The sequence below is a fragment of the Gopherus flavomarginatus genome, chromosome 5, assembly GCF_025201925.1.
Source record: "Gopherus flavomarginatus isolate rGopFla2 chromosome 5, rGopFla2.mat.asm, whole genome shotgun sequence".
Classification (NCBI taxonomy): Eukaryota; Metazoa; Chordata; order Testudines; family Testudinidae; genus Gopherus; species Gopherus flavomarginatus.
In genome coordinates, this window is record NC_066621.1 from 16,141,877 (window position 1) to 16,168,873 (window position 26,997).

General features: G+C 50.3%; 1 protein-coding gene across 1 annotated transcript; it reads left to right on the forward strand.

Annotated features, from left to right (window-relative positions):
• Positions 1 to 11,104: 11,104 nt before the first annotated feature.
• On the forward strand, positions 11,105 to 22,538 carry REN (renin). Its single transcript, XM_050953786.1, has 10 exons — positions 11,105 to 11,262; positions 14,383 to 14,539; positions 15,456 to 15,579; positions 16,375 to 16,493; positions 17,758 to 17,954; positions 19,051 to 19,059; positions 19,560 to 19,682; positions 20,434 to 20,578; positions 21,587 to 21,685; positions 22,377 to 22,538. Exons 1-10 carry the CDS (start codon positions 11,105 to 11,107, stop codon positions 22,536 to 22,538), a joined length of 1,293 nt encoding a protein of 430 aa, XP_050809743.1.
• The last annotated feature ends 4,459 nt before the right edge of the window (positions 22,539 to 26,997 follow it).

A 26,997-nucleotide genomic window follows, 5' to 3' on the forward strand; every position in this document is an offset into this window, starting at 1 on the left:
GCAGACACCGGGGAAGCCAAGATGAACATATTGTGAAGCCAAGGAGCAGCTGGAGCTGGGGGTAAGGGTGTGGGGAGGAGGGTGGGTGAATCAATTGCAGCAAGTGACCTAGCTTTACAATGTATTCTCAAGCATTCTCTGCTTTCTGTCCTAAGGGTGCAGGATGAAGGCATGGAGAGGGTGGGAGGATATGCAGCACGGCCACAACTTTCCAGAGGGATTGGGAGATTTTCTGTTTGGGGGGAGGTAGTCAATCTGAGATACCTCAGGCTTGGTTTTCAGAGGGGGCCAAGCACTCACAGTTCCCAGTCACTTCAGTTCAATTTGTGGGGTGCACAGCATCTGCGAAAACCAGCCCCAAATCGTCATAGATGTCACTAGCCTCTGTTTGCCAGAAGCTGGGAATGGGCGACAGGGGATGGATCACTTGATGATTCCCTGTTCTGTTCGTTCCCTCTGGGGCACCTGGCATTGGCCAATGTTGGAAGATGGGATGCTGAGCTAGATGGAACATTAGTCTGACCCAGTATGGCTGTTCTTATGAGTTTGGGCACTTGAAAAATGGTGGGTCTGCAAATCAGAGGGCACTTCTGAAAATGCTGGCCCCAGAGGCATATGTGACTGCAAGGCTGAAGTCAGTGTGAAATCAGTATAGATGGTACTGCATGGGTAGTTTCTGTAAAGGCTCAAACACAGGAACATCCTTGCCCAAGAGTCTGATCTGCTAAGACCCACAGGGCCTCTTTCTCTCTCAGTCCTCACACAGGGCCTGATTCTGAGGAACAGCGACACAGGAAGCTGACCAGTTCTGTAGAGTTCTGAGCATGATGTTTTCAACAGAGGAAGGACCCTATGGGTCACCCAGATCTCACATTTGGACAGTGAAATCGAACCAAGCCCATACATGCCAACAGGAGGGCTCACAGGGGGACTTGGTTTAGGTGTTCCATTGTGGAGCCCACCTCCAGCCCTGAATGTGCAGCATGCTTTTGCATTCCTTCTCCCCTTGACTCAGGTGTCTGGCTGGTTGACTAGCCTCCTCCATCCCCTGTATCTGAACCAGTCTGCACCTGCTGGGAGTCTCAAACTTTTCCATTGCGTGGCCCACATCTTAGAAGAGAGAGAGTGCCTCCTGATCACGTTGCGTCCCATCCCATTTGCGATTCTGCAGACCACTTCCTGCCCTGTTCATAGGAACACAGGGATTACCAAACTGAATCAGACCAAGGTCCATCTAGCTCACTGCGCTGTCTCTGATGCTTCAGAGGAAGGTGTAAGAAACTTTGCCACAGGCTGATGTGGACTAATCTGCCCCCCGTATTAGGTCTCTAACAGTTGAGAGGAGATTGGCTTAAGCCCTTAAGCATGAGGTTTAATGTCCCAAAATTGTTAGCCTCAATTATAACTCTGGATATTCTTTTTAAACTTCGCTCATTTTTTGGCCACATCATGTGGCAATGAGTTCTGGAGTCCAACTGCATGTTGTGTTCAAGGGTTTGTTTCCTTTAATCCCTTTAGAATTTGATTGACTGGCCCCTTGTTCCTGTGTAATGGAGCAGGAAGGAGCAAAGCTCCCGATCTCCCTGTCATTCATTATTGAATATACTTTTACCATGGCCCCCTCATTCACCCCCTTTTTAAGGAACCCCCACTCTCATGGACCTCTTCTTCTCGCAGCTGCAGTTGTATAATGTCCCTGTAGCAACCACAGCAATTGCTCATGTAATGCAGTGCCTCTGGGTGGGTCGTTGGCAGCAAACCTGGGCTCAAAGCGTATAGTCAGCACTTCATAAATAATAGTCACATGGAACCTGCTCTCGGTGCACTTGCCAAGCATGGATCAGGTGCACTCAAAACTCCCACTGAAGTCCACGAGGAACACGGAAGCAGGCTCCACATTTGCTGGAATGGGAGCTCTCAGGTCAAGAGTCTCTGAACCTTCCAGCATAGGGGGATGAAGGATTGAGATTCTTCTTCCCCCCCTTCATTGTTTCCACATGTTGGCTCTGATTTCCAGGACTGCTGAGCACTCAAAACATCAGCTGAAGTCACTGAGAACTGCAGGTTCTTTTGAAAATCAGGCCCAACCTGGCTATCAAGCCTTTGGCATTTAAATACTCACGCGCTCTTGGATGAAACGTGTTGTGGCCCTTGGCATTAGTCAGCATCCCAGCAATTCTTACAGACCTATTGTTGAACCTGATCCCTACTTATTACTTACTTGGGCTCTACTCATTGAGTGATGCCTGAGGAGGTGCTGAGTAAGGATTATAGGGATAGGTCCACCGTAAGTAAGTCCCCAGGTGGACACTTGATTGTACAGTTTGCTAAGCTTTTGGGAAAGAGGAAGGGGGAAAGGCTGTTTCAAAAGTCACCCCTTTTCATCCAAATTTTTCTGCTGGTGCCTGTGATTCTCTAATAAAGGCAGATCCATCTTCTTCCTCTGCGTGTTGTTAAATCCTCTCTCCTAAGGGCGTTGTCAGCAGCTCATTAGACATTTTATAAAAAGCAGTAGGGCAAAGGGAGCCAAGAAGTAGCTAACTAAAATATCCTCCAGCCATCTAGACTGTGTAACGTACTTTGCAAACAGACGGGCAGGGTGGGGAGAGTTGAGTACTTCTACAGCACCGTGATGGCTGCATACATGTGTGACGAACCTGCTAAGCAGGAGACAACGCCGCCTATTGGAACCTTCCCCGCTGTACAGCAGAGGAAGGACTCTGGCAGGAGGCACTTTTGGGAGGCAGTGGCCGCATGGGTAGCCAAGAGGTGCAGAGAAGCCGCACGCAGAGAGGAATCCCCAGGAGCTCTATGCAGAGCCACATGTGGAACAGGCTGCAGCTACCAGATGTTACAGCTGGGTGAAGGTCTTTGTGGGACTTTATGGGGAGCAGTGATGACTTGGTAGGGAGCCAGTGCAGAGGGTTGCCAATGAGAGACACGCCACTAAGTGATCCTGGCCTGGATGCCTGCTTGAATAGAGACTGGACTCAAGAGGGCACCCCAGGCACTAGCCCTGAGGAGCTTTGACTCTCCGTTGGCCTGTCCCTGGGACTCAAACAGGAACCAGTATGGCTCTGTCACTTTGGACTGTAACCGTTTAAGCCACAGGACCTAAGGCATCTGCAGCCTTTCCCCCTCCTGCCAGCCCTAGCAAAGTGCCCTTTCCCTTAGCCGTGGGTCTGCGTGGTTCTTGGGAACCGCCAGGGCTAGCACCTGAATGCCCCGTCAGAGCTGTGACATCACTGGCATGCTCCTGCTGCCTTAGGAGTTTGGTGTGCTCCAGCACTGAGCCGCTATAATTATCGCACAGGGACTGTAGCAGAATCATGGTCCCAGGAAGAAGTGAGGGGTAATACTGGGCAAAAGCAAACTGGCTGAGAATCAGGAAAATCTGCTGAGCGGTGAGGTCTGTGGAAGAGTCTCCCCAGCCACACCCAGGCCTGCTGTGGGCTGCTTTGGGGCAGCGTCTGCCACTCTGAGCTTGGGGTATTCGCCAGGGATTGGTCAGCCGTCTTTGTGGCTCCTCTCTAGCATCTCAGCCCCCAACAGAGGGGCTGCACTAGAACTTGGAACTGGCTGCAGCTTTTAGGAGCCTGTCTCTTTAAGGAAAGCCTGCTCTGAGCTTCCCCTGCTGCAACCCTCCCCTGTCCCTCTGCTGCAGCCGAGCTCAGGGCATGGAGGCAGAGCCCCCCTTAGGGCCTGGAAAGCTACAGATGGTCCATACATTTAAATTTGAAACTCGCAAAGAACAAACTCCCAGTTTCTCCTCTGGGTCACTGGCTCAGTCAAAGCCCTCCCCCACCTGGGCCTGTCACTGGGCCCCATTCCCTTCCCACTCACTGCATTTATACCTTTGGTTACTTTCGACTGACACCTCAGTAAGGGAGAGGAGACTCCATCTCCTGCACTCGCCACTGTGGCCTGTACCACGTGGACAGGGCCGGCGCTACCATTTAGGCAGCCTAGGCAATTGCCTAGGGCGCCAGAATAAATGGTGGGCGCCATTTTGCCGGAGGGGGCGGCAGGCGGCTCCGGTGGAGCTGCCGCAGTGGTGCCTGCGGAGGGTCCGTTGCTCCACGGCTCCGGTCGAGCTGCCACAGTTGTGCCTGCGGACGGTCGGCTGCTCGTGCGTCTCCGGTGGACCGCCTCAGGCATCACTGCGGCAGCTCCACCGGAGCCACGGAGCACCGGACCCTCCGCAGGCACCACTGCAGCAGCTCGACTGGAGCCGCGGGACCAGCGAGCGGGGCGGCAAAATTGCCGTCCGCCTAGGGCGCTCAAACCCCTAGCGCCAGTCCTGCACGTGGACTGTGAGTCAGTGCCAGTTCCGGCCCTTTGACACTGTGCTGGTGGCAAAGACGGGTCACAGCAGGTCCAGGATGAATTCCCTTGGCTCAGGAGCAGCCTAGAGCCGGTTTGCGTGGACCTTCGCCACCCCACCTCACAGCAAGTAGCGCAGGGGTGTGTTGGGACTGGAAGGATGATGACCAGAGTGCTCTATCCCAGATGATTTGGCCTTCCCCACAAGCAGCTGGAGGGCTCTGTTGTAAATTAGAGCAGCCTAGAATCCAGGAGGCATAAAACCGCTCCTGCTCCTGCTCCTCTTTGGTGAGACACAACCCAGAATCTGGTCCTCCCAGCCTGTGTCTCTCCTCCCTTCATCTGAGCCCAGCCACTGGCTCATTATGCTCATTCATTTGTTAATCAAGGCTCCTGGGTTCCTGTAGCCCTCACACAATGCCGGCCTTGAGTGGGTAATGAAAGCCCTGGATGGGCCTTTTCAATTCTGCCTCCGGCCCCAGCTGCTAATCTCGCAGGCAAGGCTCTGGGCCACTGGAAAAGGTGATTGAAAAATTCCTTGAGGGGCTGTAGTGAGTGTGAGAGCAGCTGGCCCAGCTGGCCTTGGACCAGGTAAAGGACACGGGCGGTTCGTGAACAGCTGGGACAGGGCCTGGGGAAACGTGACTCGTGTCCTTGAAAACACTCAGGGCCTCAAGAGCCACTCTGGCCTTGGAGGAGCGCTGCTGGCACAAGTACCAGGTAGGTGCCGGGGGAGCCTTCCCAAGGGGGCACCTGAGTTAAATGCAATCCAGGGCAGAGTGGGGGCCACAGAGCTTCTAGGACCATCCTACCAACTGGGGGCACCTGATCAGCTAATCTGTTTGATCCTGCTACTTTACTCCACTGGCAGGTACTCTTCAGCCACTCAGTCCCGATCCCACTGGAAGGCAGCTGTCTAGTGATGACAGCAAGGGATTGGAAGCCAGGACTCCAGGGTTCGATTCTTGCTGCTTTGTTGCTATGTGTGACTCTGGGCAAGTCACTTCCTGGCTCTCTGCCTCAGTTTCCCCATCTGTAAAAGGCGATCACAGTGCTCACCTCCCTTGCAGGATGAAGCTTAATTCGTTCCTAGTGTTGGGTTACTCAGATACAGGGTGCTACAGAGAGGCAAAGGGCTATTCCCACAGTCCAGCTGTGGAGTATGGTTGCTCTTCTTCCAGCTATGATATGCTCTGCATTTCGGCAGCAGTTGCCAGTTGAGCCGCTCGCATGGATTCTGAGGCCTGGTCTACGCTTGAAACTTAGGTGAACATAGCTCCGGTGCTGGGGTGTGAAAACTTCACACCCACAAGCGCTGTGCTGGGTAGGTCTACAGAAGAATGTGTTGAGAACAGTCCCTATGGATGCACCACGCGTCTCCAAGAACTACAGTTCCTGCGCAGCGTGCATAACCTCTCCTTCTCTTGACCTAGTGACTCTTGCTAGGAGAAGGGGGTGTTCCTGCAGGGATGGGGAAACCACTTCCAGGGCTGGAGTCTGCATCTACACACTATGGCACTACAGCTACAGTGGCGTGATGCCGCTGCTTTAGCACCAGTAGTGTTGACATGGCCACACACATCACTGAATTAAGACCCGTGTCCCTTCCCCTTTAGTCACTGGGTAAGGAGAGCATCATTCTCCTTGTATAGACGGGTGAAGGAGATTAAAGGCCCCAATGCTCCCCACCCTGGCAGCTTTTATGAGAAGAGCCTAATCCCCCCGGATGTGGCCAGAGGTTAGAACACAAGTCCAGCCTCATAACATGCTTCCCTCTCAGCCCCACAGAAGCCCATCCAGAATGGGATGCAGGCCTCCAGATGGGGCCACGTGCTCCTGGCAATGTGCCCTCTCCTCCACCCCATGACTCGCTCGTGGCCTATAGCAGAGCTGGAAAATGTCCCCAGCCCCCTTGCTCCCAGTCTTGTGTCTTGACCATGAGGCCCTCTTCCCTTCCAGGAGCCATCGATTTAAGTGGAACCCTTTGTTGTGAAAGCCCCTGCGCTAGGAAAGGCCTCTCCTCTAGGAAACTCAGCTCTGCTATGTAAACAAAGCTGCGGGATGCCCTAGGAGGGGATTTATATCTGCCGGCTCCTGGCCCGGCTATTTCTCATGTTCCTGCTGCCCCCGGTCTCAGCTCAGAAACGCAAGCAGGGGACTGGTGGTTTGTGACCCTTTCCTCTGGGCAGCCAGCTCAGAGCGCACCAGGTTCCCTGGTGTGACGCATCCCGGAGCCTCTGGCCCCAGAGGGACGGAGTCTCCGAGTCCCTCTATGGGAAATGACGACAGGCAGGACGGGCTCCTGGGACTGAGGTAGCTTAGCCATGACCCCGCTGGGTTCTGCAAAGCAAAGGCACAGAGATGAGAATGAACAGCTGCCTTCCCTGAGCATGCGGGGACATGGAGCAGAACCAGCACTACAAGGGAAGGTCCCCTGGGGCCAGTTTCATTGGGGGGCGGATTTGGCTGGGCAAAGCTGTGGGGCCAGAAACAAGCTGCCAAGTCAGAACAAACTGCATCCAGGGAGCATCTAAACACGCTGGCTCTGACCGTGTGCTTGAGGGCTGGAGGCACAGACCTGAGGCTGAGTGGACAATGCACCAGTTGTCTATCTGCCAGATTCTGGGCTGCAGTCCCAGCAGACCCCAGCCACTCTTACACTTACAGCAACGCATCCCAGTAGTGCCCACGATCCCTGTAGCCCCACCCTGAATGTCTCACCCCAGCACAAACCCCTGCACTGTGACTGGTGAGGGGGGGCAGGCAGAAGAGGACAGCTCGCAGTGCGCCTATGCTGCGCTGGTACCCTTGCATTAATGGTGGCATAGAGGGGCAGGAGCCAGGCACAGAAACTGCTCCACCTGCTCTTTTCAGTATTCGTTTCTGCCGCTAACCTAGGGCCCAGCATATCATCTCTACTCTATGCTTAGCCTGAACCCAGGGCTGGTGCTACCGTTTAGGCAGCCTAGGCAATCGCCTCAGGTGCCAGGATTATTCGGGGGGCAGCATTTTGCCGGGGGGGCGGCAGGCAGCTCTGGTTGACCTGCCGCAGTCGTGCCTGCGGAGGTTCTGTTGGTCCACGACTCCGGTGGAGCTGCCGCAGTCATGCCTGTGAACGGTCAGCTGCCAGCGCGGCTCCGGTGGACCGCCCGCAGGCATGACTGCGGCAGCTCCACCGAAGCCATGGACCAACGGACCCTCCACAGGAATGCCTGCGGCAGCTCCACCGGAGCTGCGGGATCAGCACGGGAGGCGGCGAAATGGCCGTGAGCCTAGGGCGCGAGAAACCCTAGCGCCGGTCCTGCCTGAACCAAACTCCCGGCTCTAGGCCCTGGATCTCTGTTCACAGCTTCCCCTTGTCTCTGTTAAGTGGTTGGATCTGAATGCCTTGAGGGGTGTGGATCTGGATCCAGATTTCGAACCCTGATATTTGGATGAATTTGATTTTTGGATCTGGATTGCAAACCCTGACATTTGGCAAGTTTTCATCTGGGAGTCTGGATCAGCCTGTTACGGAGATAGGAAGTTTGGACCCTGTCCCAGAGATGTCTCACACCACAAAGCGTGGTCACCAGTGTTAAGGGTGGATGGGGGATCTGGAATCCTCTTCTCAGCCATTCTTCAAGTCTTTCCCTTCCCCGGGCGCTGCTGGCAGAGTGCACCAGCTGCGTTCCAAATCAACGTGCTATTTGAACTATGAATGCATTGGTTTGTTTGTTTAGCTAGTTATTTCATGGCATGGGCCGTTATGTAACTGGGTCCTTGGGAGAACATTTTTATTGCCTTACCGAGTAATTTCCCACTGAGGTCGCTGAGCCATTGAGATCGGTCCCCTGGCTGAGTGCTCTAAGGGCCTGATCCAGGGCCTGTTGAAGTCAGTGCAAAGACTCCTACTGTCTCCAGTGTGCATTGAACTCTTAGCTCGTTTGCTGATGTCTGCGACTGTGAGTTTTCTACACACAATGGGGAAAATGAGAATAAATCAGCCCCATGAGAATAAATCAACCTAGCTCCATTTATGCCAGTTTAAACAAGTTGATCAGCACTGTACCTTCTGCAAAGAATTCTAGTAATGCCCGAACAGATTCCACCTGGCGTAGCTTGTGTTATGCGTTATAGAGAGTTATTCATTTTAAAACGCGGCCTGTGTGTTTTGCTGATAGGGTGATCAGACATCCCAATATTAGGGGCTTTGTCTTATATATGCAACTATACCTCCCCACCCCCAAGAAAAAAGTGTCTTGATTTTTCACACTTGCTATCTGGTGACCCTATTAGCTGATTGCATGCAACTGTCTCATAGATGTAACTTTAAAAAGAAGCTGGTCTGGGCTTTGTTAATATTGGATAGGTTAACCCCCCCCCCCGCCCTTTTCCCAAGACCATGGAGAGCTCACCCAATCATTTACACCAGTGCATAGTGGGGACGTAACACAACCATTCTGATCTGGTGGCATTCGGCATTAACTTGGCATTGGTGCAAATGACAGTGCAAGGTGGTGATGGGTCGAGCTGTGAGGCCCAGACCCTCTGCTGGCATACATGAAGCCATGGAACTAAGCCAATTTGCATCAGCTGCTCCCAGGTCTCCACTGTTTGTTTGTTTTTTTCCCCATCTTTTGATTTCTCCTGGGCAAAGTGTTCTGTTCTGGGAGCAGCTGTGCACAGGGGTAAATGACTCCACAATGGACAAGGTGGTGGAGAATCAGGTCCAGGGGTCGGCTAGCGTGTGACAGTGACCACTGCTTTTAGCGCGGTCTCAGATTTTGATCACTTGAAAGGATGCCTTGCCTTGCCTGGTAGCTAAAGGGAGTGCTCTGCTGCTCATTGGGAGACCAGGGTTTCAGCCTGATTCCCTGGGCTTGGCAGGAATTGCACCAAAGCCACAACCCTTCGTTTGAACCAGCACTTCCCACCCTGCATTATTTACTGGATTACCACACGCAGCTAGAGCTCTTACGTAGTCTGACCTGTGTGCCAGCCCCGCAGTGCCCTTTAACCTGCGGGAGGGGAAGGAAACAGCTGGGTTTGGGAAAATCCCTGCTCATCAGGGCTGCATCCAAGGCAGCCTGTGGGAAAATAAATACAGAGTCAATTAAAGAAACCCAACTGCTTTGCTGACCCTTTAAGGCCCCTCTTAAGTCTCCTGTGCTCCATTCAAGAACAGGCCCGTGGCTGGGCAATGACGCCCACAAGATGGTGGGCAACTCGTTTTCTCTCTTCCAAAATAGAGTTGACCACCATGTTTACTTGATTGCTTGAAGCCAGGCACCCAACATAAGAACATAACATCAGAAAGGTCATACTGAGTCAGACCAAAGGTCCATCCAGCCCAGTATCCTGTCTATCGATAGTGACCAATGCCAGATGCCTCAGAGGGAGTGAACCTAACAGTAATGATCAAGTGATCTCTCTCCTGCCATCCATCTCCACCCTCTGACAAACAGGCTTGGGACATCATTTCTTACCCATCCTGGCTAATGGCCATTAATGGACTTAACCTCCATGAATGTATCCAGTTCTCTTTTAAATGCAGTTATAGTCCTAGCCTTCACAACTCCTCAGGTAAGGAGTTCCACAGGTTGACTGTGCGCTGCGTGCAGAAGAACTTCCTTTTATTTGTTTTAACCTGCTGCCCATTAATTTCATTTGGTGGCCCATAGTTCTTATATTAAGATTTTCAGAGCTGCTGAGCACCCACAGCCAGGGTCAGCTCCAAGGCACCAGTTCAGCAAGCAGGTGCTTGGGGCGGCCAAGGGGAAGGGGCGTCACGTTGGGTTCTTCTGCAGAAATTCAAGCAGCGGGTCCCTCGGTCCCTCTTGGAAGGAAGGACCTGCCTCCAAAGAAGAAAGTGGCTCAGTGGAACTGCCGCAGATCGTGATCGCGGTTTGTTTGTTTTTTTCTGGCCACTTAGGGCGGCAAAAATCCCGGAGTCAGCCCTGCCCACAGCTCCCATTCATTTCAGTGTTAAGTCAGGTCACTTCCCTTGGTGCCTCAGTATGGAGTTCAGAGATGTAACCACCATAGTATTAGCCTTTCCCTAGATGACTTATGCATGACAATCAGACAGGTCAGATCCTTGAGCAGCGTAAATGGGCGCTACTTCATTGACGTCAGTGGAGCTGTGCTGATTTACATCAGCTGAAGATCTTGTCTAGGGGCTTCAGTGGAGGTTGCATGAGCTAGTGGTCAAAGCAAGGGGGACTGGGAGCCACGTTCCCTGGATTCTCAACCCAGCCTTGCAACTTTTGGCTGAATCACTCCACCTGTCCAGGTGTAAAATTCACCCACTTTTGCAAAGTCCATCAAGTTCCTTGAATGAACAGCATTATTATGGGCTCAGCTGGGGCCAATTCACCCTCGTTGTATAGACTTCCATAGAGCTAGCATGATTTACACCAGCAGACAGTCTGCCCCATGTGGCATAAATGCCAAGTGTTGTTAAATACTTTGAGATGACTTCGGAATGCTAATAAATTAAAAGAGCACAGGTTAGCTACATGGAGAGATTTTATTTTTTTAAATCCTTTTATTAAATGCTTTTGCCCTAGTGTACCTGGAGAGATTTGATCTGCCTTATTGGGATGTATACTGCACCACATGTGTGTATGTGTCCCCCATCCAAACTGCCCTTTGCTAGGAAGTGAGGTCAAGTTTAGCTCCAAAATCTGTGTACGTATGGAGTGTCCCCATTGGCAGGATTTGTTATTCCCCAGTCTTCCTCCAATCCGCATTGAGCACAAACCTAAACAGATGCAGAAGGTTTAGCTATAAAAGCACAATGAGTTTTTCCTCTCCTTTGATGCAAGCAGGAATCTGCTGTCCCAGAAAGAGGTCCATTCAAACAGAGCAAATTAGAAGGATGCAGCAGTTTTTGATCTTTGTGATGGCTACCTGGGGGGCAGGATTCTTCTGCTCTTCAATTGATGCTTTCCAAAGGTAACGTTCTGTATGTTACTAAAGGCCTATGGGATGGCGTGTGTGTGTGAGAGAGAGAGAGAGAGAATCTCTCTTGTATGTTTCTTTTCACTTGCGCTGTAACTGATGACAGAGGCTTCAGTTCCTGTAAATCAGTGCAGCTCTATTGACTTCCACAGAACGATGCTGATTTACACCAGCTGAGGATCCGGCCCTCACTTTTTAAAGGTTCACTAAAGGGGTCTGGGCTTTCTCTGCTCTCGGGCCCTTGGGGAGGTTGCCTTGCTCAGCAGTGTCTCTATTTTTAAAAATGAAAAGGGGAAGACGAAGAGCTTTCATTTAAAACTGAAATGAGACGTGGAACGGATGAAGCAGAGGCTATGCTATCCTTGGCCAGCTGAGCTGGGTTTCTTTCTGCTTTGTGTCGCTAGAGCAGCATAGAACATCCAGAGAATTCACAACTATTTTGGCCCATTTGCCTACTTAGAGAACCTACCAGCAATTGCCAGCCTCTCCCATACCACTCAGAGAAGGACAGGTAGAGTACAGTATCCACAGCAAGGGCTTCCTCTGTTTCCAAATGCATTTCTCAAGGCAGACTCTGATCTCATTTAAACTGGTATAAATTCAGAGTAATGTCACTGACTAATAACAGAGTGACTCCAGGTTTCCCCAGTGCAAATGAGATGAAGATCCGTCTCATGCAATTTAAATTAGGCCTTTGAAGGGGATGTGGGAGAAGTTCCTACCAATTGGGTGATGGCTGCAGGGCCAGGACAGAGCATTCTCCACTCTGTGTATTGGGTTAATGTAGAGTCTCTGGCAAAGGCAGAAGCAGTCACAGGTGGTGAGTCTTTGGGGGCAGAAACTTCACGGGAATGGCAAGTTGGAGGCTATGTTGCCACTTAGGAGACTTCTCTTACTGACAGAATAAGAACCCGAGTCAGGTCTTTGAGAACAGAGTATTTTTTTAGCCTTGTAAACGCCTATAGGAACCATGCCACAGGGCCCAACAATGAGGTGTGTGTGTGGGGGGGGGGGGGTATTAGTTAATAGGTCACCCCAAGGGCTGGTCCCAGACTGGAACACTGGCCCCTAGTGCTTCTGAGCTTTGGGAAAGGTGAGACTTGAATTTCGCTAGTTGGGTCCATCTCTTGTACAGCAGATGATATTTTTCGCCTGAATTATTTTTTTGGCAAAAAATGCAAACTTGGAGCCATGGAAACATTTCCTACATTTGTGTTGGTTTTGCCAAATTCTGTTGGGCAAATTTGGAAACAATTGAAATGTTTTAATTATTTTTTTGTTTGAAACCACTTTTCATTTCCAAATTTCTTTCTGTTTTATTTTATAAAATGCTCAAAATCTAAACAAAACATTTAATTCAACCCGAAACAATATTTTATTCAGCCTTTCAATTGGCTAAAATAAAGCTTGAAAATGTTCATTTGTGGGTGGATCGAAAAGGATTTTTTTTATTTGATTTTTCAGAATTGCCCCTAAAAAATCCGTTCTTCTAACACTTGTCTACTCACCACACATTAGAATGTGGGAAGAGGGGTGGGGAAAGGAAAACTAACATTTTCTAAAGCCCTAAAGTGAAATAGGAGCTGATATCTCATTTTGAAAAGTGACTTGGGCATTTTTAGGACACTACAGCTCATTGAAAGTCTGTGAAAATTTTACCCCAGATTGCGAACAGGTAACATGAAGACTGGCCGGAAACAGAAAGACAGACAGAGGAACGTGGAGAAAGTGAGACTCACAGAGAGAGGAAAGGAAAAGCAAAGAGAAATGGTGTAGCTCAGGATGGAAACAAGAGGGGGAGAATAAACTTTGTTAGAGGAGAACATAGAAGAATGAGAAATGTTCACAGCAAAAAGAGAAGGCGGAGGGAAGACAGTAAGTGCAGAGGCTCAAAGATAATTAACCAAGTGCTGTATGGGGAGGTTTCTGTTTCCTCTCCAGAATCAAGGCCATGCTAGAGGAATCCAAAATGCTCTTGACTTAATGGACTGTTGGTTCGGTCTGATCTGCCAAACCCTCTGTACGAAGGAGAAGCTTGTGGTTAGAGCATGGATGAGGCTTCAGGAGTAAGGGATACAGGGGACCCAGCAACCAAGAAGCATTGGGAGGAAAAGGAAAAGTGACTTTATAAAGCTATTAGTGGCAAATGATACCCTGTACTGTGATCCTGTCCCGTCCCATAGGGGTGCACCCTACGTGCTGCTGGGACTTCGTAAGGAGTGCTCTCCCCGCGGAGTAGCATTAGACTGAAGTCCAACATCTCGAGTGACCACATGAGGCTCTGAAAGGTCCAGTGGCATATTCTGCAACAGCAGAAGGAGGAGGGGAGGGGGAACCACCATGCCCTGGCCAAATTCCAACTTGCATCAGGCCATTCTGCCTCCTTAAACTCCCCCTGCAGTGTCAATAGAATATAATAGTCTCCTGCATCCTTGGCCCCGCAAGCATGAGATCTGGCCTCATGCAGTCGTTTTGCTCTACTCAGCCGTGACTGGCCTGAGGCGTGAGCAATGCCCGGTCATCTGGGGACATGTTTCCATAGCTCTGTGCTGATTGTACCAGTCACCGAACTGCTTCATCTTCCACTGGGATAAGAGGGACCGTTTGGGGCAGCCTGTGAGCTCCAGACTCCAGTCAGGCCAGCAGATCGGTTATTCGGAGACAGGTGTCTACTGCCGCCTAGAGTAACTGAGTTGCATTCACCAGGCCAGCTGCTGAGGCTTAGCCAGGAACGCCGGGTCTCTCCCTCCCAGCGTGGCTTTCTACAGGCCCAGTTCTGTTCTCAGACCAGTTTTGCTGTGGAGTTATTTGGCTGACTTTGGCGGAAATGGAATCAATCCTGATTTACACCAGCGTCAGTAAGAACAGAATCGGGCCCAGATGAAAGAATGGGCACATGGGGATTTTCAAGTGTTTATGCATAACGGGTCAGATCCTCAGCTGCTGTCTCAGCTTTGACTTATATGACCCCAGCTGAGGGTCTGGCTCCGTCTTTCCTGAGATGCAGAGGAAATCTGACAAGCTATCCAGCATCTCATCTTGCTGGTCCCTCCAGGCACCTTGCATCTGTCACCCTAAACCCCTGGCATTTTTCCTTCTTCCCCCAATGTACAGGATCCCACTAAAGAAAATGCCCTCAATCCGTCAGACCTTGCAGGAGATGGGTGTGAAAGTCTCAGACGTCTTCCCTGCCCTTAAGCAGAATAAATACGCCGGTGCCACAGGCCCTCGGAATGGGACGGCCCCCACCATCCTCACCAACTATCTGGACGTGAGTTTCCCCCATTGCTTTAGTACCCATCCCCAGGTCTCCTTCCGTACCTACGGGCTTGTCGACACAAGAGTTGTGCGGTCTTATCTGCCCGCTGTAGTTAGTGGTACAATCCCCCTAGTGTGGTCACAGCTCCGTCGGTAAAGGGCACTCTGGACTGACAGAGCTGTTGTCACAGGGGAGGCCGATAACTGCTGGCCGAGCTATAGTGTGTCTTTTAGAATGACATCTGGACTTGATTAAAAGACTTCAAATGACAGAGAATCTGCCATGTGCCAAAGGTTCGTTACCATTTACACGGAAGCACAGAGGGAAACGGACAGGACCAGGAAATACAGAGACATCTTCGGAACAGGAACAGTCTTGTGTCGCTGTGAGTCCCCTGGCAGCACTTAAATAAGAATATGCTGTCGGGGGAGTCAGGGGAGCTGTTCAGAGACACGAGGGCCTAGCCCTGTTTAAGGGTCGACGTTGCTTGGCCTAAGCCATTTAGATGCCTATGTCCCATTTTCAAAAGGGACTCAGGCTGTTTGCAAGTCGATGGGACGTGGGCTCCCAAGTGCCTACTTCGGTTTTGGAAATTGCTCGCACCTGGCAATGCTCAGCAGGACAACGCCTAAATCCCTTTAAAAATCTGGGCCGAAGTGCCTCGTCCAAGGTCCCCCAGCATGTCTGTGGTGGAGCAGGTCATCCGAATAGGGATGATGATAACTGTCGACCAGGCTTGTAGGGAGTGATTTAACTATTAAAATTTGCTAAGGACTTTGAGATCCTCTGATGAGGGTCTTGTTACGCTCAGGGTGCATCGATGGGAAATCAGGTCATTTTCCCTAAGGATAATGCTCTCGCCAGCACAAATCAGCATTGCCAGGGCTCCCATTCGGTTCTAATGTTCCTCCCATTGTGTGTTCTCCAGACCCAGTACTTTGGGGAGATCAGCATTGGCACACCAGCGCAGACCTTCAAGGTGGTCTTTGACACGGGCTCGGCCAACCTTTGGGTACCTTCCTACAGATGCTCTCCACTCTACAGCGCCTGCGGTGAGCCCTGGAGCGTCTCATGCCCGAACCACCTGGGAACACTGTCGGGGAGCTTGTGCTCGTGCAAATCAGGACTCCATTTGACTCAGTGGATTGAGAGCAGAATTAGACCCCACTTCTTGTGGCTCCTGCAATCACCCTGCATCATTTTCAGTAGGAAAGTTGCATAGGACCCGGAGTAGGGAGTATGGAAGAAGCCTATGGTGTAACAAAGTGCACACTCACCACAACGTGCATGGTGAAATGATAGGGAAACGCTACTTCCAGGCAGGAATGTATGTGTCACAATGCAGGGAAGGGTTCTGGTCTCGGCCACTTGGTGGGAGCATGTATGTGGTCATAGCAGGAGAGAGCATGGCTGATGGGAGGAAAGGATTTGAATGACATCTCAGAATGGATCTCAGAGAGTTGGGAATGTGGGAAAACTGCCAGGGAAAATAAACTGTAAGCATCTGTGGAGGGAGTCTGATCTTGTGATGATCGGAGATCTGGGCAGCTATTCCCTGCTCTGACACTGACCCCCGTGTGACCTTGGGGAAGTCCCTTCATCCCTCTAAGACTGATCCAAAGCCAATTGAAATCAGCTGAAAGACTCCCATTGACTTGGATGGGCTTTGGCTTAGGCTGTCTCTGTAAAAAGAAGATCATTCTCCACTGCATCACAGGGCGGGGGGCGGAGGAATTAATTAACCTTCGTGAGGCACTCCCATACTATAGTGATGGAAGCAGATAGTGTCCGCCTGTCATGCTGATTTGCTTTAACTCCCGCCACCCTCCTTTCTAATGTATCCCCAGTGTCTCACAACCGCTACGACTCTTCCAAATCACGCACGTACCTGGAGAACGGGACGGGCTTTGCTATCCAGTATGGATCAGGAAGCGTGAAAGGTTTCCTCAGCCAGGACATCGTCATGGTAAGTGCTGGTAAAGCTATGCTAAGGATAAACCCCAAGGCGTGCTTCAAAGCCCATTGAAGTCAATGGAAAGACACCCGTTGACTCCACTAAGCTTTGTATCAGGCCATAAACACCCCCCTCCCTGCCCCGGTATAGGTCATATCCTCTACTAGTGTAACTCAGTAGAGCCCCATTGACTTCAGTGTAGACATACCCATTGCACCAGCTGGGGGTCTGGCCCATTGACTCAGTGGATTTCTATAGCAAACATTTCATCTGCAAAGATCCCAAAGCACTTTACAGACTGACAGGATCGCTTCCCCCATCAGTCGAGCCAGTTGTGTCCTGGAACATGGACACGCCACGTAGCCACGTTTTGAAGCTGGGTAGAGCAAAGTAAACTACAGCACTCTGAGTGCCCGGCGGCCACATCCACATGGATAGTTAGTGCAAGGCAGGCGACTGCGGGGTCGATTTACACCCCAGCGAGCCTCAAGCTAAGTGTTCATGTAGACAAGCCCTTCATTTTGCCTGTAAATGAAAGCAGAGATTCTCCCATAATCACTGGATTCCTGGAGTTTTGTGCTTTAAGAACCATATCAAGTATTGGAAGGGTCCTGAAAAAATCAAGAGCACTGACAACACTGATGTCCAATAGCGGAGAGTGTAGTAGGTTTTGTTTAAACTCACATCACCACATGTATTGTTAGTTACACAGGGCTAGGAGCCTGTCGGGCTTTTCCCCAAAATACAGGAGAACGGAAGCCAGGGTTTGTGGCTCCACCTGCAATGATTTGGAGCCTGGCTGAGCAGCCCCAACTCCCATCAGAGGTCAGCGGGAGTTGTGGGGCTCAGCATGAAAATCAGGCTGTTGGGAGGGATGATCGCCATTCCCTTGAAGTCCCTTGAGCAGCAGTACTGTTTGGGGTGGATGGGGGGCAGGGCAGCTTCTGCAGTGGTTCATAGAGGCTGTGGACAGGTGTGCACAGGTTAGAGCAGCCTGTGTGGCTGCTCTAATATGCACTGGAAACAGCAGTAGCTCCTGAAAACCCCAGGATCAGGGAGCTTCGCTACTTATCCCTTGGTCCTTGAACTCTGCACCGGCACATGGATGAATCAGGGTCCGTTGTGCTCCCAACCCTCTTGAGTATTTAAATGAGCAACATGCAGAATATCCAAATGTCTCTTTGGTGCACAAGTATCATGTGCACCAAAGAGAAGAGCGCTAGACCCCCATGTACCCTCCACTGATCTGCATTGTCTCATACTCTCCTCTCCCCAGGTGGCTGATATCCCCATCATCCAGGTCTTTGCTGAAGCCACGGCGCTGCCTGCCTTCCCCTTCATCTTTGCCAGGTTTGATGGGGTGCTGGGCATGGGGTACCCCAGCCAGGCCATCGATGGCATCACCCCAGTGTTTGACCGGATCCTCTCCCAGCAGGTCCTGAAGGAGGATGTGTTCTCAGTCTACTACAGCAGGTGGGTGTCGCTAGGAGCAAACAGCCTGTACTACAGAGGAACTGGGAGCGCTGCATGAGTCTATCAGTCCTGTACAGTGGGGTGGGGGTCTCTGGGGTTCACTGCTGCAAGAACGATGAGTATAAAAGTTGTCTGGGTTCAGAGTTATGGCCATGTTTAGCGCGGCCTTCACTGAAGAAACAGAAAAGCAGGGAACTTGGCGGGGTTGGAACTGAATAAGAGAGGAGCTGTGGGCCAGGCTGGAAGGGCACAGGCAGAGTTGTATGGGTGCCCAGAACAAGAGTAGTAGGAGGAGCCATGGACCAAGATTGAGAGGCCGGGCGCAGTTGTGTTGGGGACCCATTACTGAAATAACCAGGGGTGTTGCAGGTCACAGTGAAAGGCAGACCTGGTCAAAAATTGTTATTCAAAACTTGTTTTGGTGGAAAATGGCTTTTTCGTTAAACAAATAATTTTTCTGTAAGAAATACCCATTTGTGACCCCCAAAATGTTCAGGTTCTTGTGAAAAAAGGGAAAACTCCCAAACTGAAATTGTTTGGGTATTCCACCGCTGAAAATGGGCAGAGGAGAAGTCAGTTTTTCAATGAAAATCCAAAAACTTTGGAGGAAAAATATTGATGGAACTAAAAATGTCTCGGTTTCCATCCAACACCTGTGCAGCATCGACCCCTGCTTCCTGGCCAGCTTTAGTGAAAGGCCTTCAGAAGTGTGGCTTGGGGGAAGCTTACCCTGAAGCCATCTGCACTGGGCTCAGTCCACACTGGTGCTGTCACATCCTGGCTTTTATGAGCAGTAAAACTAAATTCAAGAGACAAAAAATAATGCGAAACAAATCTGGAAATCAGACTGTGAAGCGAAACGTGTGGATCTTGTGCTCTCTCCTAAAGGTGCGACTGTCAGGGATGAACAGAGCCTAGTGACACCTTTCCCAAAGTCCTTGGTCTGCAGTCCTGGGCCAGATCCTCAGCTGGTGTAAATGAGTGTAGCTCTAGGCCAGCTTGCACCAGCTCAGGATCTGGCCAGCTGGTATGCAGAGCTCCTGAAGGCAAAATCTCCTTAGGATCCTTGTTTTATTAGATTTCTCTTTCTTTGCAGAGCTTCGAAGTAAGAAGATGATAAAACACAAACCCTCTCGAGGCGTCACCACACTAACAATCACCCTTGCACCCTGGTGCTGGGCGGTAAATTCTGCTAGCTCTGCCAGAAACATACCAAAAAATGACTCCCTTTAGCAGCCCAGTACTGGTTAGTATGAGCTCCCTCTGCACTGACTGGGCCACTGACACAAGAGGTCCATTACGCTCGCTGGAACACTCCTCGGCCTCTAAAGCACAGCCTTGCCCAAGCAGCCAGGTGGCAGCTTTGCTAAGTGTGAACTTGAGATCCCCAGGAAGCCTCTAATCGGAGCTTTCAGCATGCTGGAGCCATCTCCCAGACTCTCTTCACCGTGCACACTAACTCCCCTCACTTGATTCATCTGGCACGTGGGAAATCTGCATCACGTCTTGGTCCCTATGGGGTTTCCCCATCCCCTGCCTTCCTGGAGTGGAGACCTGAGAGAAGGGGCAAGCTAGGAAGTTACTCTGTTGTGTTTTGTGTCCTAGGAACTCTCTTCTGAAACCTGGAGGGGAAATTATCCTTGGAGGAAGTGATCCAGCCTACTACACAGGGGGTTTCCACTACCTGAACGTCAACAAGAACGGCTACTGGCAGATCAGCATGAAGGGGTCAGTAGCAGGGAGCACACCTGGCCCTTACATAGCTCCCTCCCTCCTAGGTGGCGAGGGATTTGGGGAGGCAGGGTAGAGTTATCAAAGCTGGAATCAGGCTGGGTCACTGGGGTTAACCCCTTTAACGCCTGCAAAAAGTGCTGGGGGACAAGTAACATTGGATCCCAAAGGTTAACAAGAATGGTGCCAAGTCCGTGTATCGCCCTCCTCGTGTTCAACATGAGACAATTACCCAAAGTCCGGTCCTGGGAGGTCGGTAAGCCCAGTTCACAGACAGGGAGACTGAGACACAGGGTGTGACTTGTCCAAGGACACACAGAGTCACTGGCAGCACAGGGCTAAAACCTATTCAGCATGCACAAGTCACACACACACACCCTGGCCCCAAGCCCTGGGGTTCCCCTGACCCTGAACTGTGTATGTTACAGGGCTGGGGCTGGGAGGAATGTGTAGGAGCTAGCAGATCAGTGTGGTCGGGGCCCAAGAAGAGCGCTTGGGTCTGTTGGAAGGGTCAGAGCAGATGCACATCAGCGCCTAGCAGCAGGATGTGAAGGGAGGTGGAAGGAGATGGACTGAGAGAGAGGGAGTTGGTGCTGATTGGAGGGGCCGGGAGAGAGAGGGAGCTGTCTAGATTGATGTAATTTCTAAGGCTCCTGTTGACCTTGATATTACAGGGCAGGGGTGACCAGAGTGCTGTTGGGAGGGGAGAGGTTAGGGGAAAGTCAGAGCTCTTTCCTTCACTCCATAGGGTGTCTGTCGGTGCTGAGACATTGTTCTGCAAAGAAGGTTGTTCGGTGGCCATCGACACCGGGGCTTCCTACATCACTGGCCCAGCAGGCTCCATAGCCGTGCTGATGAGAGCCATCCAGGCGGCGGAGCTGGCGGAAGGAGGGGTGAGCAAACCCACCATTCGCTCCTGTCCATCTGCTCGCTGGTTGGCATGTGACCAAGCAGCCAGCTTCATTAGGTCCTGACCTGGGAACTAGGGCAGGTGCTGGAGATGATGGGGATGAGGTTACAATTGATTCCCAGGGGAGAACACACAGCTTGTCTCTCCTTGGCTGTGACAGCACCCCTGTCTTTCCAGACCGTGGGGTAGCAATGGCCATTGCCACTGGCAGAGACAGGTCATCTACTCCTCTCTCGGCTGTGCAGGAGCAGATGGAATATCTTGATGACTTCTCCTTTATGAAGCCAGGGGTCAAAGACTCCATGTGCTTTAGGGCTGGCTGGGGTGGATAAGGAAAGAGATTCCTTTTGGGCACATAGTCACAGCCCCAGGCAGAGGGAGGGCCCCAGGTTTTTACTGTCTTGTTAACTCACTCTTGGTCTGCTTCCAGCTTGTTCTGTGTGGTTGCACCTCTTTGGGAGGCGGGGTGAGATAGTCCAAGAAGCCAAGATGAGCAGTGTGTGTGGGGGGGGGGGGCGGGGTGCTTTGGGATGCCTCACACTGTTCAGTCTCCATTGCTAACATGGGTCTGCTTTATCGAATGAGATGCAACAGCCTTTAGCTGAGGCTACTTGTGCCTAGTGCCGGTTTTAGGCTGATTCCCCGATTCCCCAGAATCAGGCCTCGCACCTAAGAGGGCCCCTTTTTAATTTTTTAATTTTTTTTATTCACCCAGGAAGGTTCTGGGTCTTCAGCAGCATTTCAGCGGCAGGGTGTGTGTGTGTGTGTGTCCGCTCTGGGTCTTCGATGGCATTTTGGCAGCGGGGGGTCCTTCAGTGCTGTGGAAGACCTGGAGCAGGACACCGCCCCCCCTCGCCAAAGTGCCGCCGAAGCCCCGGACTGCCACCGAGTATTCAAATCAGGCCTCACAGTTCATAAAGCTTGCTGGACCATCGTGCTCTGAGCCCCTCTGTAGGGCCTAATCACCTTCTCCTTCCTTCCTCTGCTCCAGTATATCGTTGACTGTGACAAAGTCCACCTGCTGCCCGATATCTCCTTCCACCTCGGTGGGAAGCTCTACGCACTCAGTGGCTCAGCCTATGTTCTCCGGGTGAGATACCCATCCTCTGTTATTAATGGGGGTGGGGGTGGGGAAGGCAGCTGCTGCTCCTGACAAGGGATTTCTGGGTGATACCCACTAAAGAACATATGTGACAGCATTAAGGGCAGAGAAAGATTTAGCAAGAGATCACTTCATTTCGGACAGTTCTCCACTTGTGTTCTTTATCTGGTTCAGAGCTGTTATTTTGGATATCATCAGCCGTGGACTTCAGACTTATGTCCAATATATTGTCCCCATAACACGTGTAGGAATAAAGATAAGCCTAAACCAGAACTAGTTTTTCCAAAGCTCACAAAGTTTGTGGAGCTGTCTGGATAAACGAGGACCTGATTCCAAACCTCACCCTCTGCTTTTACAAAACACAAATCCTCCCTGGGTAATTTCTCATCTTCACAGCAAAATCTCAGGAGGGCAGAGTGAAGAGCACGGCAGCAGGAGAATCTGGTGTGAGGGGCAGGGCCTGGGGTGGGGAGCAGGAATCTGGAGCAGGCCTGGCTGGAAAGCATAGAATGAAGTGTGGACCAGATTCGTGGGAAAAGAAGTTGTGGAGATAACTAGCAACAGGAGGGAAGCAGTTACTTGGGGCATTTCAGGATCTGGGGAAATAAATTCCAATCCAGGGTAGGATTCTCTCCCCCCAGCATCTGTCCTCATGAGCTGAGTCTCTTTCCTTTCATAGCAATCCCAGTATGGAGAGGACATCTGCACCGTGGCATTCGCAGGTTTGGACATCCCTCCTCCAACCGGCCCCCTCTGGGTCCTGGGAGCCAGCTTCATCGGGCAATACTACACCGAATTCGACCGGCAGAACAACCGGATCGGCTTCGCCACCTCCCTCTGACAGCAGGAGTAGGGGAGTTGGGCAAGGGGAAAAGGAAAGAGTATCGGTTTGGAGAAGAAACACAAGACTGCTAAGGAGAAGCATTTTAAACTGTGAAAGAGAATAGCTTAGCAGAGTAGTTCCTTAAAGGCACAAAAAACACATCCTGTCTATATTTAAGCAAAAACCCCTTACTAGTCCACTTTGAAAATCAATGCTACACTTCAGTGATAGGCCTCAGAATTAGTCCTCTTTGCTCCAGAACTCCTCCACTCCACGGTCCTCATCACGCAGGCACCGATTTCCTTGTCCCCAGGGACTGGGTCTCGTCACTTGCAACTTTTATTTTTCCATATTATTTTGAGCCTCCTTTTGCCACAGTTGGACGTACTGCTACATTCCTATCCTATGAGTCAGCTGAGAGATGCACTTGTCCACAGGCCAGAATTTTCCAAGAGTGTAATTGTTACATTGGGTGAATTTGACCTCTACCTAGGTCCCTAAATGAGAGCTGAGAACTTTAAAAGATCTGGCCCTAACTGGGAGTACCAAGTGCTAGGAAATTGGGCCCTGAACTCTTCTGAAAAATTTGGACCTTAGTGGCACAGTGATAAGAAGGTTTTTGAAAGATGACTTACAAAAAAAAATCAATTTCTAATATCAAACCAAGGTGGTGTTTTTAAGGGGGATATCCCCCACCCCTCGGGGTTGTTTTTTTATATTAGCATTTCAGATTTTTCTCTCCCCTGACAGACTATATGGATGACTGGAGAACAGGTAGGAATATGACATCAAACTTCAGGAAAGTGAAACCTGACTGATCCATAGTTTTGTTTGTTAGTTGTTGGGGTTTTTTTTAAGGCCAGAAGAGACCTTTGTGATCTGACCTCCTGCGTAACACAGGCCAGAGAATTTCCCAGAAATTCTTGCCTCAAGCCCATATCTGAGAATTGAGCTAGAGAATATTTTTTTTTTAGAAAGAGACACACAATCTTAATTGGGAGGCTATTTGATTTTTTTCATTCCAGACTCCTCAGAATACATTTTTGTTGCTTTTGCTCCTTTTTGTTCATGCCTAGTGCAGATGTTTGAGAGAAAAGCTCTTTTTGTTCATGAGGAGGAAGGGGCAGCAAACCCTTAAGGCCAAAAGATGCTCAGATGGTTGTGAGGGGACCACATCTTGATAGAGACAGTGCTGCAGATGACGCCTCTCTCTTCCACAGTCTCCTTTTCCATTTGCCATCATGTAACAGCCCTGTGGCGATTGCTGAGATGGAAGAGTGATAACCAGAAGGGCTTAAATAGATTTTTTAGCTGGCTGCTGATGCAATTTAGCAGGGGAAATGAGGCGAAGGAGCCGGCACCATAAATCAGCCAGCTCTCCATAAACCACCAGCAAGTCTCCTGTGGACCAATAGCGGTTCATCTACCACCGTTTGAGAACCTTCGAATTAAGGGCTTGGAAAGCACCCATCCCAGAACCCCTCTGACAAAACCAGAGAGGACCAGACTCTGCATTTCTGAAATGTTACCTTGAAAATATCAAGCGACAGGAAAAAAGCTTTTAAAAGAAAAATCTTTCAAGCTTCCTTTTTCCAACCTTAAAAAAGGGCAAAAGCTCATTTTATTCCCCGCCCTAGTGGGTCACCTTTAGTATGCTGATGCTTAACAGCTCTGTGAAATACTCACTTGAAGCTGCACCTCTCGGATTGGTGCATGGATCTCTGGAGTTGATTGCAGGGTTCCAGAAAGTTGGAACCTTAAAAAGCCAACAGGCCCTGGAAATCAGGTGGAAAGTTAGAGGCCTCTGTTCCCACTGTGCTGCAACAGTAGGTTACAGGGTGGTGCCCTGAGTCCTTACAACCTTTTTAGACTTTAAAGTGGGTTTCTGTTCTGAAAATTGGCCACGTAAAAAATGGTTCCTTCCTACTCAACCAATCAGCTCCCTGGGTTTGACTGACCCTCACCCTGGAACACACTGCTGTTCTGATCTGGTGTAAATGACTGCCCAAGGTGCAGGGGAATGGTGAATTCCCTCGCACCCCACCCCCACTGCCCCATTGCATATCTTGTTTTGCAGCTCCTTTTAGACCTGCAAAGCCAGTACTGCTGCAGGAGAGTGAGCTGAACTGTACTCTGGCTTACACATCGCTGACAGCAATGTTAATCTGCCCTCCATTCCACCACCACCTGTGCAACTCCATTGATGAAGATGGGGATACAGAGGGATAGCGCAGAATTGTATTAGTCACGTTTCATAATTCATGAGCCAAATGGAACCAGCTTGCCTTTCACATCCCAGGGTGCATGCATGCAGCTTTCAGTTAAGGGAGCAGGGGGCAAGGTCAACTCCTCTTCCTCCAGTGGAGTTGGACTGAGTATATATGGAGGTACAACAAACCTTTTTTTTTTTATATATCTTTTTGTCAAGGTTTTTTCTCCACTCTGAACTTTAGGGTACAGATGTGGGGGACCTGCATGGACACTTCTAAGCTTAATTACTAGCTTAGATCTGGTGCACTGCCACCAGCCAGAATTTAGTGTCTGGCACATTTTCTGTTCCCCCAAAACCTTCCCTGGGGAACACAGATCCAAACCCCTTGGATCTTAAAACAAGGAGAAATTAACCATCCCCCTTCCTTTCCCCCAGACTTTCCCTCCCTGGGTTGCCTTGAGAGGCTTCACACAGATCCAAACTCCTTGGATCTTAAAACAAGGAGGAATTAACCATCCCCCCTCCTTTTTCCCCCACCAATCCCTGGTGAGTTCAGGTCCAATTCCCTTGGATCTTAAAACAAGAAAAAATCAATCAGGTTCTTAATAAAGAAAAAAGTAAAAATTATCTCTGTAAAATCAAGATGGAAAATGCTTTACAGGGTACTTAGATTTATATAGCCCAGAGGAAACCCCCTCTAGCTTCAGGTTCAGAGTTACAGCAAACAGAGGTAAAAATCCTTCCAGCAAAAGAAACATTTACAAGTTGAGAAAACAAACATAAGACTAATCCGCCTTGCCTGGCTATTACTTACAATTTTGACACATGAAAGACTGATTCAGAAAGATTTGGAGAACCTAGATGTATGTCTGGCCCCTCTTAGTCTCAAGAGCGAACAACGAACAAAACAAAAGCACAAACAAAGACTTCCCTCCACCAAGATTTGAAAGTATCTTGTCCCCTTGTTGGTCCTCTGGTCAGGTGTCAGCCAGGTTTACTGAGCTTCTTAACCCTTTACAGGTAAAAGAGACATTAACCCTTAACCATCTGTTTATGACATTTTTAAACTGAGTGTATTTGATCTGGAAATCCAAATCAGCACAACAAACATGGATCTCCAGAGTGCCATTTGTAGACGTTTTTCTCAGAGCAGAGGCATACTTTAAGGTAACAGTCTTAAGTTAAAATGATTAACAATCAATTCACTTATGGATAGAACACTAGGGATGCTACCAGGTTGCCGATGGCTGCCTGCCAGGTACAGCTGAGTGTTTTGTTAAACTTTTCCACATTGTTTGTTTGTTTTTTGAGCTGTAGAAAAGCAGTTCATGTGCAGTTTAACGATATATTTATAGCTTGTGTTAATCCCGCCTACTCTGTGATCTTTTGTATTAAACAAAGACTCAAAGCAACAAGGACTCTGAGCTGATGATGTTTGTTATTGCAGATGCAAGAGAAATCAAGCAAATGTTAAGAGCACAACAAGTGTTTCTTTATCCGAGTTTACCATAACAGACACAAAGTGTATGTCGACGCTGCAGCTGGGAGATGGCACAGGCTAGCTGCTGGAGTCAAAGCCTGCCCAACTCTCTCTGTCCGAGTTCAAGTGGCTAGCTTCAGGAGCAGCGCCAGGGTTTCTGACGCCCTAGGCGGACGGTCATTTTGCCGCTCCCCGCGGGTCCGGTGGACCTACCGCAGTCATGCCGGCAGACGGTCCGCTGCTGGAAAGGCTCCGGTGCAGCTGCCTTAGGCATAACTGCGGTAGGTCCGCCGGAGCCTTTAGACCAGCGCACTGTCCGCCGAAATGACTGCGGCAGCTCCACCAGAGCCTTCCCAGCAGCGGACCGTCCGCCGGCATGACTGCAGTAGGTCCACCGGACCAGCGTGCCACCCCACTGGCAAAACAGCGCCCCCAAAAAATTCTGTTGCCCTAGGCCATTGCCTAGGTCACCTAAATGGTAGCGCCGGCCCTGGCTAGCTTGTAATGCCACCTGTGAGGAACCAGCCACTCTGCGATTTTTGGCGTGTTCACTTGAGTGTGTGCGTTTCCAGAGTTTGACAGAAAATACGTGGCCATGAAGCGTGCGGGACTGCGGAGGGGGGGGGGGCGAGAGATTTTCTTTGCTTTGGATTGTATTCAGATTTTCAGCCGCTCACAACCCCGCAGGCTGATTTTTGTTACACCCCCTGGGGATCACAATGCAGCAACTGAGAAACACGGGGCTAGAGGAAAAGAATGGTCTTTAGACTGCTCAGCAGGAGCCC

Bases quoted from the DNA above. Each gene is read 5' to 3' on its own strand.
- REN (XM_050953786.1), top strand. From the start codon at position 11,105: ATGAGTTTTTCCTCTCCTTTGATGCAAGCAGGAATCTGCTGTCCCAGA. The intron at 14,540-15,455 runs GTGAGTTTCCCC...TGTGTTCTCCAG, and splicing joins TCCTCACCAACTATCTGGAC to ACCCAGTACTTTGGGGAGAT. The intron at 15,580-16,374 runs GTGAGCCCTGGA...ATGTATCCCCAG, and splicing joins TCCACTCTACAGCGCCTGCG to TGTCTCACAACCGCTACGAC.